The sequence below is a fragment of the Notolepis coatsorum genome (genome assembly GCF_963971535.1).
Source record: "Notolepis coatsorum genome assembly, chromosome: 1".
Lineage (NCBI taxonomy): Eukaryota > Metazoa > Chordata > Actinopteri > Aulopiformes > Paralepididae > Notolepis > Notolepis coatsorum.
Window position 1 is genome coordinate 272,210,078 of NC_140165.1, and position 16,572 is coordinate 272,226,649.

Below are 16,572 nucleotides of genomic sequence, written 5' to 3' on the forward strand. Positions count from 1 at the left end.
CAAACCACCACCCCCTCCTAATAGACAGTCTCCTGCCCTCCATATGTATATATTCTCTCCCCACCGTATGTTTATTTCTCTCCCACCCACCCACCCCCTCCTAATGTACAGTCTCCTCCCCACCATATGTATATAATTATTCTCTCCCCACCGTACATATTTCTCTCCCACCCACCCACCCCCTCCTAATGTACAGTCTCCTCCCCATCATATACTCTCTGTCAGGATCTATGGGTAACAGTACTGAGTACTGTATATTTGCATATCATATATGTCACAAATGTAACAGTAGGCCTACTATACCTGTATGCCATGTATGTCCCCATGCCATAAATGTCATGTATGTTGTGTATGTCATAAATGTCACTATGCATTGAAAATGGGGGACCCTGATGTAAACAAGACAAACGTCTTTCTCTGGTCTGCATCCCCTTAACAATTGTATGTATTGAGCCGTACTGTATTATACCCATTCTGCAATCTGTTAAATAAAGTTTTCATTCATTCATTCATCCACACAGAGGGCAGAGCGTGTATCGAGTGACCCCGTGTGTTGGAAATAGTGAACAACAAAAATTCTAAATGCGAAAGCGCTATTATTGTCCCTCCTGTTGTCCCGTTGAATGAAATCTATCGTCATGGCGGCCCCCTTGACGGTACGTTTATCCTTCCTATGTTGTCTAATTATAAAGTCACTCGTTTTAAATAATTACTTAATACAATTGTATTAGAATTTATTGGCAGCGGATATTAGCATTCCAGCTAAACTAAATACATTATTATGGCAAATGGACATCGCTGCCAACAATGCGGGTGTAGCAGAGTTTCTAACCTTTTTGCAGGTGATCCCAAAATTGGGTCAGAGAATTCCTGTATATTTGACATGAACATTAATACAAACTATTTTGATACACTGGGTATTTTATTTATTGCCCAGAAAGGGGCAATAAAGTGATCTATGATATGACGTCATGAGACAACATCTAGGGACATGACTCATGAGACAATACATCTAGCGACATGAGTCATGACTCATGAGACAATACTAGGGACATGACTGAATGAATGAATGAATGAAAACTTTATTTAACAGATTGCAGAATGGGTACAATACAGTACGGCTCAATACATACAATTGTTAAGGGGATGCAGACCTGAGAAAGACGTTTGTCTTGTTTCCATCAGGGTCCCCCATTTTCAATTCATATAGACATATATGACATACATGACATACAGATAGTCAGTACTGCTACATCTATACATTTATGACATACCAGATTTGCAAATACAGTACTGTTTGTGATACAGAAGGAGTCAAGAAAAGGGAGTATATACATTTGACGTAGAAACTGTACATTGGAGGTTGGGTGGGGGGGGTTGGGTACTCATGAGACAATACATCTAGGGACATGATTCATGAGACAATACATCTAGGGACGTGACTCATGAGACAATACATCTAGGGATGTGACTCATGAGACAATACATCTAGGGACGTGACTCATGAGACAATACATCTAGGGACGTGACTCATGAGACAATACATCTAGGGACATGAGTCATGAGACAATACATCTAGGGACATGACTCATGAGACAATACATCTAGGGACATGACTCATGACTCATGAGACAATACATCTAGGGACGTGACTCATGAGACAATACATCTAGGGACGTGACTCATGAGACAATACATCTAGGGACGTGACTCATGAGACAATACATTGAGGGACGTGACTCATGAGACGATACATTGAGGGACATGACTCATGAGACGATACATCGAGGGACGTGACTCATGAGACGATACATCGAGGGACATGACTGAAAACTCCAACATTTTGGGAAATTAGCTTATTTAACATCTTCCCTGGAGTTAGACAAGAAGATACATACCTTTTTTGTCTCTGTGCATGCATTAGGCTTAGGGAACGCCCGCACCGTTAGCGTAGCTTAGCTTCATCACTGGAAGTGGGTCAGACTTTTACCCTGAAGTTCCCTACAGTCCCCTACACAGTCACGAAATACACTCCAAATGCAACTCCAAAACGTTCCTGTAAACATGTTGTGAGTTGTGACCTGTGTATTTACCATGTGGAGAAATAAAAAATAATTGAATTCGACATTTACGTTTTCTAAGCAAATATACTCTGAACTATTTTTTGCCTAACCACTCCTCTCGGGGCGCAGTGATTTCACGCAACGCAGTGCTACTTTCTAACGATAACGCCAGTGTTTGTTTACATTTTAATTTCATTCAAAGGATCCGAACCGATTGAAGTTTATGGATACGATGACTGGTAAGTTTTAATTTATGTTTTTAGATGGAAGGCTGTATTCCATCTGTCTAACGTTAGCGAATATTGTGAGATTGATGAATAGGACATAACGTTGCTTGACTATCGACCTAGTTAGCCCCTTTTATGACTGCGATGCACGGCTACAGGGTTTGGGCGAGTGAATCCACACTTGTGGTATTATTATAACTCATTTATTGTGTAACGCTAGCCCCTTAAAACTTACCACAGTCATGGTATCCATAAACTTCGATCGGTTCGGATCCTTTGAATGAAATGAAAATGTAAACAAACACTGGCGTTAGCGTTAGAAAGTAGCACTGCGTTGTGTGAAATCACTGCGCCCCGAGAGGAGTGGTTAGGCAAGAAATTGTTCAGAGTATATTTGCTTAGAAAACGTAAATGTCGAATTCAATAATTTTTTATTTCTCCACGTGGTAAATACACAGGTCACAACATGTTTACAGGAACGTTTTGGAGTTGTATTTGGAGTGTATTTCGTGACTGTAGGGGACTGTAGGGAACTTCAGGGTAAAAGTCTGACCCACTTCCAGTGATGAAGCTAAGCTACGCTAACGGTGTGGGCGTTCCCTAAGCCTAATGCATGCACAGAGACAAAATTGTCTAACTCCAGGGAAGATGTTAACACTATGCCGTCCGAGAACGAGTATATACGTGTTTCGAAAAAGAGCGTTGTGGACCAGAGCCACGAGTATATACGTGACGAGTTGTTATTGTTTTATTCCATATTTATAACGCTTATTAGGTACCCGATCCACTACCAGCATCTTTTCAGATATTTGATTTTCGAAACATGCAGTACCGGCTAAACCCGCTTAGGGGCGCCATCGCTCCACTGCAGTATCATGTGAATTTAAAAAAAAATAAAAAAGTACAGTTCTGTGGGCGGATCATAGTTCCTTGATCCCAGCCGAACATCCTCCATCTTGGATCAGCTTGGCGAGCGGTTTTTTCAGCGTGGAATAATGGGATTTATGATTAGCCAATGTGCATATCGATCTACCAGAATCCGATGACTGGTGAGGAAATGCTGCTGGCGATCACATGGCCTGACGGTAGGATAATATTACCCCAAATTACAGCTGGATTGGACATTGTTTTATAACGTAACGTGATCGGTCAATGAAAATGCTATATTGAACGCACACTGTATTGCGGATCAATAATAGTAATCGGCGTTCCCCTTCGCCCCCATTTCATCCATAGATGCTCTGTAATAGTCCGGATGCTACGCAGTTTGTTTTATTTCATTCGTATATATACAGCAGAAATGGCATTTGATATAACGGCGCCAACGTTTAGCCTATTATCTAGCTTCCTGCAGAAAAGCCTAGACGAAAAGTGCGTTATACCTTATATTCACGACGCTATAAAATGACAACCAACCGATGGATTTTTATTGATGGATTTTTATTTTCTTTAAGCCATTATGAAGGCACGGTCTATGCACTCAAGTGACAATGAGAATGGACAGATAGCAATACTATAAATGATATATAAAGCTCTTAAAAAGTACATCGGTTTGTTTACTTTCTGCTGTCCTCTGAGGCCTAAATCGCCGGGCCGCGCCGGTCGTCATAGTGTTAAATAAGCTAATTTCCCAAAATGTTGGAGTTTTCCTTTAATTGCACATAGAAAGTATGTTGAAAAACTCAACTATCTTGTCTTCCTCCACAGTCTTTACAGCGCTGTCACGGGAGGGTGTCTCTCCTCCTTGTTGCTAGGCGACCATGGAGTTCCAGCCCGGCGGCTCCTCCCTCACTACGCACAAGGCTCCTCCTCTTCCTCAGTCGGCACTATTATGACGTGGAGACCTTCCTCAGCTGGGCCGCTCGCTTCAAGAACAGGGGCATGCATCGGAAGAACGCGTAAGACCAAGGCTACTGTGGAATCTGTAACGCAGTGACCGTTGGTATTGCACTCTGTTTACATTATTTAGTTTTGGTCTGATGTGTGGGTTGGACTTATTATACTGTGAAGTTCTCCAGACCTCTCTTGGCAGAACCTGTGGTTTGCCCAGCAATAGCAACCCCTCTGTTATCCCTACTCAACTCCAACCCACACAAAGTGGGCCAAGTGGTGCTCTTTTGGCTAGAGGTCGCTCTTTGACGGCATTACAGAATCTACCTTTAAAGGACCATACTGTTCTAAATGTGAGTTTTAGTCTGTTTACTAATAGGCAAACTTATCTTACATTATTATCCCTGATTATCCCTCTTTTTTTTTCTCTCTCTTTTTCTCTCTTTTTTTTTTTCTCTCTCTCTCTCTCTCTCTCTCTCTCTCTCTCTCTCTCTCTCTCTCTCTCTCTCTCTCTCTCTGTGCATGTACTTGTTTATGTTAATGAACTCTCAGCTTTCCTTAGCGTCTTTCTGGTCCAATGTGCGTCTCGATTTTGTCTTTGACAAGAGGCAAAACATTTTTGTTAACGCAACCAGGAGATACATTTAACGTAGTTTTATCACCATACCAACCAGAAGATATATTTAATGTAGGTTTATCACCATACCAACCAGAAGATACAGTACATTTAACGTAATATCACCATACCAACCAGGAGATACATTTAACGTAGGTTTATCACCATACCAACCAGGAGATACATTTAATGTAGGTTTATCACCATAACCAGGAGATACATTTAACGTAGGTTTATCACCATATCAGGATCTGCACAGTGTCACCCAACCCACAAGAGTGTGAGATTCAACACAAACTACCATTGATCTCATTCTGACCTCTGACAAGTCCAGGATCTCCAATAAAGGGGGTATAGCATGCGGGTTAAGCGATCATTATATGATATTCTGTACTCGCAAAAAGCTAAAACAAAAGGCCGGCTGTCACAAAACATCTAGGGACCTCAAAACCTACTCTAGCGAGGCCTTTAACCAAGAACTGGAGAGCCTAGACTGGTCAGATGAGCTCAGTGGTACACTAGTTGAATAAACATGGCTTGGATTCAAAACAATATTAAACAACATGACCCCCCTAAGAACCACCAGGGTTAAAAACCGCGGTGAACCATGGATGCACTCAGACATACTGACCGCTATGAAAACCAGAGAAAAAAATGCTCTGAACTTCATAAAAGTCAGTCAAAGCTTGCCAAAAGTTCAAACAGTGATCTCCAAGCCCACGTGGTTGAACTCAAACAACAAAGAAACAGACTAAGAAACGATGTAAACACCATGATCAAATCTGCAAAAAACATTTCATCAATGACAAAACTGAGGAAAACAAAAACAAACCCTGTGAACTTTGGAAATTACTCAACAACCAACTAGGCTGCAGTAAAAAACTAAAAACCAGATTTACAAACATAAACATAAAGACAGAAAACACTCATTACAGACAAGCTGGATGTGGCCAATTACTTAAAAAAAATCTTTACAGACATAGCCACAACACTGGTTAATAAACTACCCTCCCACTCAGGGCATTTTGGGGTAGAACACATCCTAGCCTTCTACAAAAACCTAGGGGTCCGCAAAGACGACTTCAAACTTTAAATGGTAACAACAGTTGAGGTACTCAAAAAACGGATGAATTGAAAATGGGGGACCCTGATGTAAACAAGACGTAAGTCTTTCTCTGGTCTGCATCCCCTTAACAATTATGTGTGTATTGAGCCGTACTGTATTGTACCCATTCTGCAATCTGTTAATAAAGTTTTGAATCAATCAATCAATCAATAAAGGAGATGCATTTAACGTAGGTTTATCACCATACCAACCAGGAGATACATTTTACATTTTGCCCTGTCAATATAAATGCAGAGGTTGTTTTGTGTAAACAGTTTGCGGAGAATGAGTTGCTTTCATACCTTTAATACCATCATTGGATGGACTCATTTCACCCCTACTACTTAGTTAGTGAGTTAGTTAGTTAAAACTCTCATTGACTGTTCATCTTTTACCAATTCCTAATCACTCCTGCTTTTTTCCCCCTTTATTTTCCCAGTTTCTATAGTTACACCCAGCGGCATTACGGGGACAATATAGCAACGGCCTACTTCATACTGTGTCTGAAGGGGCGATTCAGGTGACCATCCTCACTCACACTCAATCAAATGGGAATTCCACCACAAAGCAACATTAAACTAATTTACCAGATTGAGACATAATTGATTAATTATGTGGCCAAAGTTATCTTTACTCTGAAACATCGGCTGCAGGGAACTGGGAAGTTATAGTTTGTGTCCCGCCCGTGTCATGGTTATAAAAATCACATTGCATGTTATTAGTGTCAACAGTAGATATATGCAGCATCTAACTTGGTTTGCCATTATTTGTGATGAACAGACAAAAGTAAACAGTTAATCTACCAACACTTGAAAGGCACATTGTCCACATGTGGGTTTAAATTGTACGCTTCCATGTTCTGGTTGAAGAGAACGTCAGTTCTATTGTAATTTTGGGAGTAAAGTATAAATCCACTTCCTGAAAGTAACCATGCTAAGTGTAAAACACAGATGACAGTAGACATGCGTCTATTTTAAGATTTAGGAGTACCCAGAACATCCCTACTCAACCTTATCAGGGGTGAGCATGGCACAAAAGGTGGTCTCAAAGATCAACCAGAGAATAAAATGTCTCGGCAGAGTGTCCACCTATATTAACAGGTCAGCCTTAGAAGTCCTGGCAGGGGCCCTGATTCAATGTCATTATGACTACGCGTGCTCCTCCTGGTACACTGGCATCACAGTAGCACTGAAAGGTATACTACAGACAGCTCAGAACAAATGAGCTAGACTGATTTTAAAACTCCAACCCAGGACTCACCTTTCACAGACACATTTTAACAGCCTCAAGTGGCTCAGGGTTGAGGAGAGGGTCTCTCAATTAAAACTCTGCATGGTACACAAGATACTCTGGAATACTGTCCCTCAGTACCTCAGTGGATATTTGAACAGGGTTAGGGATGTACACAGACACACCACCAGGGGGAGCCCTACATACCTCGTCCCAGTAAGATGTAACAGAGTAATAGGCCAAAACTCATTCCTGTATTCAGCAGCAGTACTATGGAATAGCCTACCAATGGAGTTGAAGTCCATAAGCCCCTTCTCCATTTTTAAATCATCTATAAAGAGGTGGATCATGAGTAGCAGAAGCTGGGAGTAGATAACAAAGGGATTATATGATGTGTCTTTCCTTTTGTTCTTTTGTTGTTTGTAAAATGGAATACTACTGTATTTATGCATGTATTAATAGTATTCAATAGTTTATCAATTGATTGTAAGTTGTTTGCAAATTGATTGATTGATTTCTTTTTAACAGATTGCAGAATGGGTACAATACAGTACGGCTCAATACACACAATTGTTAAGGGGATGCAGACCAAAGAAAGACTTTCGTCTTGTTTACATCAGGGTCCCCCATTTTCAATTCCTAATGACATTTATGACATACACAACAACATACAGATATACAGTACTGTTACATTTATGACCTACAAGATATACAAATATACAGTACTGTTTACCAGAGATCTTAACAGAAACTATATACATTCGAGGGGGAGGAAACTGTACATAAGGAGGGGGTTGGGTGGGTTGGTGGCTGGGGTGTTTAGACATTTACGGGGGCTAGTTTCAAATTGCAGCCTCCCGTAGGTGCTCTTTGAGGGCGGTTTTGAAGGTGGGTAGGGATTCACATTATTTTACGGCTGTGGGTAGGGTGTTCCACATTGTTGTGGCATAATTGCGAAACGTGTTTAGTCCCTTGTTTGTGCCGAATCTGGGTTGAACATGATTTGTGGAACTCCCTCTGGTGTTGTGGTCATGGAATTCACTGACCTTTGGGAAGTATTTCGACATGTACATGGGTATCTTAGTGGTGTAGTGTATCTTGTAGACAAGGCCCATTGCAAGCTGCTGTACTCTGTCGTCTACTCCAGTGGTTCTCAAACTTTTTACACCAAATACCACCTGAGAACGTAGCTGGCTCTCCATGTGTAAAATACAGTCTATTCAGCTATGCACAGTTCACGCAGGCAAATGTATTCCTAATAACATTATTTATTGTTAACTTTTGTCAGACACAGCCACAATGTACAATTCTCATACAATGCAAGAGGCATTGAGAACATAATAACTAACATTCTCACATAGCAAGTGAGAAAATTAAGAACAACTGTATTTCAGCAAATGTACTTAATTCAAACACACTTTTTCATGTAATCCTCGACCGTGAGGATTCCGGTTACAACATCTGTACCACATGACATAATGTTGACCTAGAAATCAAGAGAGTCAGTGAAAACGTAACTTTTGAACGGCAAGGTAAGATATAATTTCAGTTTGTCTATAAAAGACGCTTTACTTGTTAATCTCTCTCTCGCTCTCTCTCTCTCGTGTTCTCAATAGTGACTCAGTATTAGCAGAGTTTATAGGAAAAGGGACGTTTTGTCTGGGCTCTGCTGAGAAGTCATGGGTCAAATAGAAAGTGTGGGGGTGACTAGAGAAGATGCGGAAGTTGGTGAGTGGTGACTACTCCCATTTTCAGAATTTGAGGGTTCATTGGAATCTGATGATTCAGAATTCAATGAGGCGGAGAATGCTCTGATTCAGACTGACATCACATCTATATTCTGTATATGCTGTTAGTAGTGATGGACCCAGTAGTGGGGGCAGTAAGGAAGAAGATACAAATATACACATTATTATACACAATTTGAAAAGTAATGTCATGATCTACCAGAATAAATGATCAAATATAGTTTAAAAAGTAAAATGAATGTGTCTTTTATAAACATTTCATTCTACTGGATGAAGCTCAACTTCACCATGGCTGCCCTTGCCAGTTCTCTCTCTCTCTCTCTCTCTCTCTCTCTCTCTCTCTCTCTCTCTCTCTCTCTCTCTCTCTCTCTCTCTCTCTCTCTCTCTCTCTCTCTCTCTCTCTCTCTCTCTCTCTCTCTCTCTCTCTCTCTCTCTCTCTCTCTCTCTCTCTCTCTCTCTCTCTCTCTCTCTCTCTCTCTCTCTCTCTCTCTCTCTCTCTCTCTCTCTCACAGCAAGAAATTGTACTTTTCCCTCTCTCTCTCTCTCTCTCTCTCTCTCTCTCTCTCACACTCGCACACAGCATGTTGTTATCCATTGACAACTCACATAAGAAGGGCCGGACTGGGGAATTAATTCAGGCTGGGAAATATAGTGTGAAATATAGTCCTAGTTGAACTTCTCTGCTTACATCGCAGCGACAACCAGAACCTGCCGATTCCTTCTGAGCAACGTCAGAAGGATCCGCCCCTTCCTGACAAAAGAAGCCACCCAACTCCTCGTCCAATCAACAGTCATCTCCCGCCTCGACTACTGCAACGCACTGCTTGCTGGCCTCCCGGCCACTGCCACTAAGCCTCTTCAACTCATTCAGAACGCAGCGGCCCGCCTGATCTCAAACCTACCGAAGTCGGCCCATGTCACCCCACTTCTTAGGGACCTGCACTGGCTCCCCATTGCTGCACGAATCCGCTTCAAGGCCCTCGACCTAGCATACCGTGCGGCAAAGGGAACCGCTCCCGCCTACCTCCGGTCAATGGTCTCTAACTACACACCCTCAAGACCCCTACGCTCTGCATCTTCTGGCCGCCTCAGACCTACTCCTATCCAAGCTCCGGGAGGGTCATCAAAGAGAAGTCGCCTATTCTCAGTCCTTGCCCCACAATGGTCCAATCTTTCGCCGTTGACTAAAGACGCACTTCTTCAACCATTATCTGAAGAAAAAAAAAATCTAACCGTACTGTCATGCACTTGTCCTAATAAACTAACCTACACTGTAGCACTCAACACTTTGATGAACATTGTTGCTCAGCTGATAGAGTTGTGCCCTTCCTGATGGCTTGTCGTACAGAACTTGTAAGTCGCTTTGGATAAAAGCGTCAGCTAAATGACTAAATGTAAATGTAGTCAGGCCACTTGTTAAGCAGGGGGTCTGGGGGTCCCCCACCAGGATGTTTTTGTTACAAAGACTTAATTTCCTGCATTCTGCAGGATTTTTTTTTAATTTTACCCTTTTAAATGCCAGTGTTTGTGAGGGGCATCACAAAAAAATTAAAAAATTAAAACACTAAAAGGTAAATATCTTCAATATATCAAATGCAAAGTAAATCTTTCTGGGGGGGATTATTACAGGCTAGCATAATGTCAATGATTAGCAACAACACTTGTAACTGAGGGGTACAATTCCCTGACTGTATTACTAGATATGATACTTACTACCACTACCTTTGTACTTAATATTCGGCCACCCAGTACACGGCATAAATATATTATGATGAACACTGTCACGTAGATGAAACGGATCCAACACAAATGTACGAATTAGAAATAGGTCTTTATTTCTACACAGCGATGGTGTGTAGAGCAAGCACTTAATCAAATCAATCACATTTATGAATGGGAATTAGTATGCACTTTTATGGCAAGAGTATTCGTCGGTATATCAATAGAGAATGTCCAATCTCTGAAGGCGCAGGTGGTACATATACGACCTGGAATAGTTTAAGGAATAACAGCAATGATACTTTAATGATTATATACTGGATACACTAGGGGGGGTTAATCCGGTCGCTTGTAAGCCGACAGGAGTAGGAAGGGGGGGGGGGTAGAATCCGGCTGCCTCATCCGGCCAAGGGTATCCCAGGTGAACCCACTGTAGTGCCGTTCAATGCGCCGGCGATCCTTGGACCACAGATGAAAGCAGGTGGACTCTTTGTGGGCCGGCGTCCTCCGGTCCACGGAGGAGAGACGTGAAGCGACCTCGTCTTGCAGAGCGTCTCCTCACCTTGCGTCCTCTCCAGGGGGGGGGGTTCCAACACACGGCAGTGTCGGGGTCTTTATCCATGGAATAATCAACGTATACAAAGCATAATCCGTGCCTGGGAAGGCGGGCTGTCGTCGGTAGAATAATCCGGTATACAGGTCCACTCGCTCGTCGGCTCTGGGGCTCCTCGGGTGCAGCTTCACGTGGGGTCAACCACCCTGGATAAGCAGCCAGTTCTCTGCCCGAAACGATGGGGTACTGACTACGGTAGTATTCTCACCGTACGAAGCACTATATATTAACAGACTATTATTAGCTTAATAGACTACGTCCAACTCGACGATATAGTGCCAAATATGACTATTCAAATATTAATATACACAATGTCTCAATACCGATGGTAGGCGAACTTGGCCTTACTCCCACACGTGGCGTCGCGGGGAGGCTTTACGTCTGTGACTCTATTGGAGGGTAAGAAACTGGACTGAAAAGGAAGTCCTACTTTAGTAGCGCAGTATATATACGTACTATGAACAAATAGTCCCATTAGTGGTGCGGTAGCCAGATTCCTACGCGGAACTAGGACTTGTTCGTACATGTTGAGCGGTACGTTTGAACTGGGTCTGAGGGGTATGGCAGCCTGGCACCAAGGTCTCGACCAATAGTAGAATGGAGACTATTATGGGATGTTCAGTAGGCTAGAATGGATATTCAATGCATATTGTACAAGGAATATACAAGGGATATCAGGGAATATTAGAGAATATACAAATACAATTAAATATATATATATAAATAAATATATATATTCGGTTTAATCTGGCCCTTCACAACAGCCACCCCCTGATTGGTCCCAGACCTAATCAGTTAAACAGAGACAGATTAATCGCGTTGTCTATTTACACATAAGGGTTTGCAGTAGGGGTCAGTCAACTTCACAAAGTCATAGGGTTATAGGGTCATGGTCATCATCGATTGTGTCTGGGAGTCGGGGCAGTTCTATGAGCCTCGCCACGGGACGGGTGTAAGTGCGACCCTGGACAAGCACTTCAGCTGCTCGGACCTTGCCGTCGGCACCGGTGATCACTTTGCTTACGCGGCCGGCCGGCCACATAGCTCTGGGCAGTGATTGATCAATAATCATGACGACTGTTCCTTCTGTCAAATTGTCTCTCTCCTTTACCCACTTCTGGCGGGTCTGTAGAGACGGTAGGTAGTGCAGTAGGAAACTGCTCCAAAACTTGTCGGCTAATACTTGGCTGTACCTCCACATTCGTCGGCCGTTCGCTTCTTCAGGCCGGTACATTGTCTGGGGTAACGCGGGATCTAGCCGCCCCATCAGGAGTGTGTTGGGGTCTGCGGAGATAACAGTGCTCAATCCACAGAACACAGGCTTCTTATTCTCGGCCTCCTCCTGACTGGCTTCCCTCGGGATAGGCGTGGGCCACTGTCCTTCCGGGAGTCTTAGGAATGCGGGGCCGTCACTGTAGACATTGCGACGGGTGAGGTCATCTAGGGGCATTCCCCGGGTGATGACGTCAGCTGGGTTCTGTTTTGTATCAACGTAGCGCCACTCTGTTTCTCCGGTTAACTCTTCGGTTAAGTCTTGAATCTCGGTGACTCTGACTCCCACGAAGACTTTGTACTTGCATGAGTCCGATTTGATCCAGGCGAGTACTGTCGTGGAATCTGACCACAGGATTGTTCTAGACACCGGTATGGTGAGCTCACGTTGGATGAGCGTGGCTAGGTGCGCTCCAGCTAGGGCTGCGCAGAGCTCTAGACGTGGGATAGATTGTTGCTTGCGTGGGGCTATTCTCGAGCGGGCGAGGACAAATGCTGTGTAGATCTCTCCCCCCCTTTCTTGGGCCCGCAAGTAGGCTACTGATCCGTATGCGACCTCTGAGGCGTCACTGAAGACGTGTAAGTCCATTTTACATGTCTCTGGCCTCACCGTGGGTGGGAAGTAGCTTCGGCGCATATTAGCGCCTGGGAGTGAGTGGAGCTCCATCTCCCACTCTCTCCAGGTGGATGCAAGGTGTGCGGGAATGGGGTCGTCCCAGCCCTGGTCCTTGTCCCACAATGCTCGTACAATCATTTTTGCCCTGGTGGTGTACGGTAGAATACATCCTAGCGGGTCATATTGTCGGGCGAGTGTTGTGTACACACTCCGTCTGGTGGTCGGCGCCGCCGCCGGCCTTCCCTGCTCCGTAGTCAGGGGCTTGTGTCTGTAGTGAAGCGAATCTGTTTTGAATCGCCACACCAATCCCAGGGTCATCTCCTGGGCTTCTCCCGGGATTGTAGCCATCCAGGTCTCGCTGCTGGCTGCCTTGTCCTCGGAGGAGAGGCTGCGCAGTACTTGCGGATCGCTGCTGGCCCACTGCCTGAGATGAAAGCCGCCTTTGATCAATGAGGCGCGGAGTTTAATCAGGAGAGCCTCGGCTTCTTCCTGGGTTGAAAGGCTTTGTAGACAGTTGTCTACGTAGAAGCTGTTCTTTACGCTGTGTCGGACCTCTTCGTCCGCTGCTGGGTCCTCTGCTACATGTTTCTGTAGTGCAAATGTAGCACAGCAGGGGCTGCACGTCGTTCCGAAGGGGAGGACTTCCCATTGGTAGATGGCTGGGTGCTCATCTCCTGGCTTCTCTCTCCATAGGAACCGTAACAGGGGCTTGTCCTCCTCTACTAATCTCACCTGCAGGAACATTCCTTTAATGTCCCCGCTGATGGCCACCTTTTCCTGGCGGAAGCGGAGTAGAACGCCGAGTAGGGAGGGGCCGAGTGTGGGACCGGGCAGTAACTCTTTATTCAGATTTTGGGATCCGATCTGGTAGCTGCAGTTAAATACTATGCGGTCTTTACCGTTGTGATGGACCTTGTGGTGAGGCACGTACCACGATTCAGTGGTCTGGTCAGCCTCTTTAATGTCCATCTTTGTGACGTGTCCCGCTGTGATGAGTTTCTCAATCTCAGCGCGGTATACACTCTCTTGGGCGGGGTTCTTGGCTAAGCGCCGCTCCGTGTTCAGCAGGTACCGTTCTGTGGCGTCTGTCTTGGCGTGGAAAGTAGGCATTCCTTCTCGCCGCAGGAGTGGCGTGGCGTATCTCAACACGCCGTTGACCGGGACTCTCTTGGTCCCTGTCTCGAGGAGGTGAATGGCGTAAATGTCATCTTTAGAGCGAATGTCTTTCTTTCCGTTCTTAAAGGGCATTTGTTCCAAGGTCCATAACCGCTCTACGTGTTGCAGGAGTGCGGTTTCTCCCTCTGTGACTCGGGAGTGGAGACATCTAGTGGCTGTACTTCGGTTGAGAGATTTGGCGAGCGGGCCTTGGAGAGTCCATCCCAAACGGGTCTCGACTGCTGCAGGACAGCCTCGGGGTCCGGTATGAACCCGGTCTATCGGGACAATGAGGTCTGCATGGTCGGAGCCTATCAACAGGGTCGGCATAGCATTGTCTATGAGCGGGATCGGTAACTTGCGCAGATGTACATATTTCTCCATCAGCTTGGCGACGGGGTATGTGTACCGCGACAGTCCTATTTCTTGGCTGGTGAAAGCGTCTGTAATCTGGTACCGTCGCTCAGGCTGGCCGCTTGCTGCGATAGAGAATGAGACATTCTCGCCCTTTATCGTCTTCAAATCTCGTCTTATTGTCCGAATTGTCATTTGGGTTTCGCTTCCCCGCAGCCCTAGCTGGGCCGCAGCGGAGGCGAGCAGAAGGGTCTTCTCTGACCCGTCATCGAGGACGGCGTAAGTGTCCAGGACTTTATTCTGGTAGCTTAGTGTCACACGCACTACTTTTAGGAGTACTCAGGCTCCACTGCTGCTGGCGGGATCGATGTACATGACGCTCGCTTTGCTGCTGGATGGTGCGGGTGAAGGGCGCCGTCTGTTACTGTCGTGAAGTATGTCCAGATGGGCTCCATCGCACTTGGTGCACCTTTTCTTTAAGCGGCATTCGGCTGCCATGTGTGAGCGCGCACAGCGAAAACAGCGCTTGTTGGACTTTATCCATTGACTTGCTTCCTCCGCGTTCAGCTTGGGGAAGGAGTCACATTGCGCTAGCCAGTGTTCTTTCTCACAGTAGGGGCACACTATCTTCCACTTCTCCGTTCTGGGGGGGGTACTGTGGCTCCTGCTGCTCGGTACTGACTCCGATTGGTGCATCACAGTCACCGATCTTCTTCCATCATTTAGTCGTCTGGTTCCTTCTCTGGAGCCAGGGGTGCTCCGTCCGAATGTATCTAGCCGTAGGCTGCTGACTTCTCCCGCCAGGAAGTCTGCTAGATCGAGGAGGTTCGGTTCGGGGCCATACGGGTCTCGGTGGTCTCTCTGCCGCCTAAAACGCTCCTGTCGAGCGGGCGGCAGCTTCTCCAAGATCCTTTCCACATTTGAGTTGGCGTAAAGTTCATGCCTCCCCTTCTCTCTCTGCGCTCCCAACATCCCTACCAGGGACTGCACTCTGATGGACAGGTCGTCCAGTGCTCGATTGTCTATTGCTGGGGGTAAGCGGTCGATGTGTCGGATCTCCTGGATCACGTAATCCCATATGCGCCCATACCTCTGGTCCAATGCTACCAGCGCTGCTGTGTATGGGGTGGTGGAAGTCGCGTAGGCGAGCGCTATATTATGTGCGCGGGGTACCTTTAAGTGCTTCAGTAGGATGGCGTATTTATGGCGTTCATCCAATACATCCACCAACATGGTCTCCAGACACATGCGGAGTTCTGTATACTGGGCCCGGTTCTCTTGGGTGAAGTCGGGTACCATAGGCGTGCCAATGTATGACGCTGACTGTGGATACATCGGCGAGCGTTGGGGGAGAGGCCTCCTAGGCGAGTCTCCTCCCGCTCCTTGGTATGGGCTGGTACCGGCAGTGTACCATGGCCCGCTTGTCCAGGTGCTGTTCCTCGGTGCGGGTCGTGCGTCGTGCTCACCCGTGTATAGAGTCGGGGGTCTGTAGCGCAGCTCCGCGGGAGTATAGCCTGGGCTGTACCGGACCTCCTGGTCCGGTAGAGTACTGTGCTGTCGTCGGGCGTGGTTCTCCTCCTCTTCCTCTTCGTCTTCAGTTAGGTCATCCAGTGCTTGTAGTCTCTGGTTTAGCCTCTCCACAGGATATGCTGCTCCTTCCCGGTTGCTAGGTCTCGCTTGGACCGGTGGGGGGAGGTGGTCTGTGGGGGGTATGGACCTCGTCTGTTGGTCAAGTTCAGGGTTGTTTACTCGGCTAGGGGATGCCGCCCTGGAGGTGTGTCTAGACGAGTTCCTGGAGCCTCTGGCGGAGGGAGAGGGTGTTGTCCGTCTGATCAGCTGTTCTATGAGTTGCGCTTGCTGTCTGTCGCGCTCTGCGTCCCGTAGAGCACCAGCAGCTGCTCGCTGGCTGTCTGCTCGGTCTCGGGCCACATTCTCTTCCCTCTGAATGCGTCTTATTTCTAGACGTATATGCTCTTCTTCGCTCCGCTGCTGGATCTGCAGTCGGTCGCGTTCAGCAGCGGCGT

General features: G+C 45.9%; 1 protein-coding gene across 2 annotated transcripts in view; it reads left to right on the top strand.

Moving 5' to 3' along the window:
* Window positions 1-623: 623 nt before the first annotated feature.
* The window catches only part of dmac2 (distal membrane arm assembly component 2), a gene marked incomplete at its 5' end in the record, with an annotated part of 36,448 nt that continues 20,499 nt past the window's right edge, over window positions 624-16,572 (top strand). Inside the window, 3 exons of one of the 2 annotated variants that reach the window (XM_084326846.1) lie at window positions 624-656; window positions 3,998-4,188; window positions 6,281-6,361. In XM_084326846.1, coding sequence (XP_084182972.1) covers window positions 624-656; window positions 3,998-4,188; window positions 6,281-6,361 — 305 coding nt within the window. The remainder of the gene's footprint in view (window positions 657-3,997; window positions 4,189-6,280; window positions 6,362-16,572) is intronic. The other variant, XM_084326847.1, reaches the window with a different exon arrangement.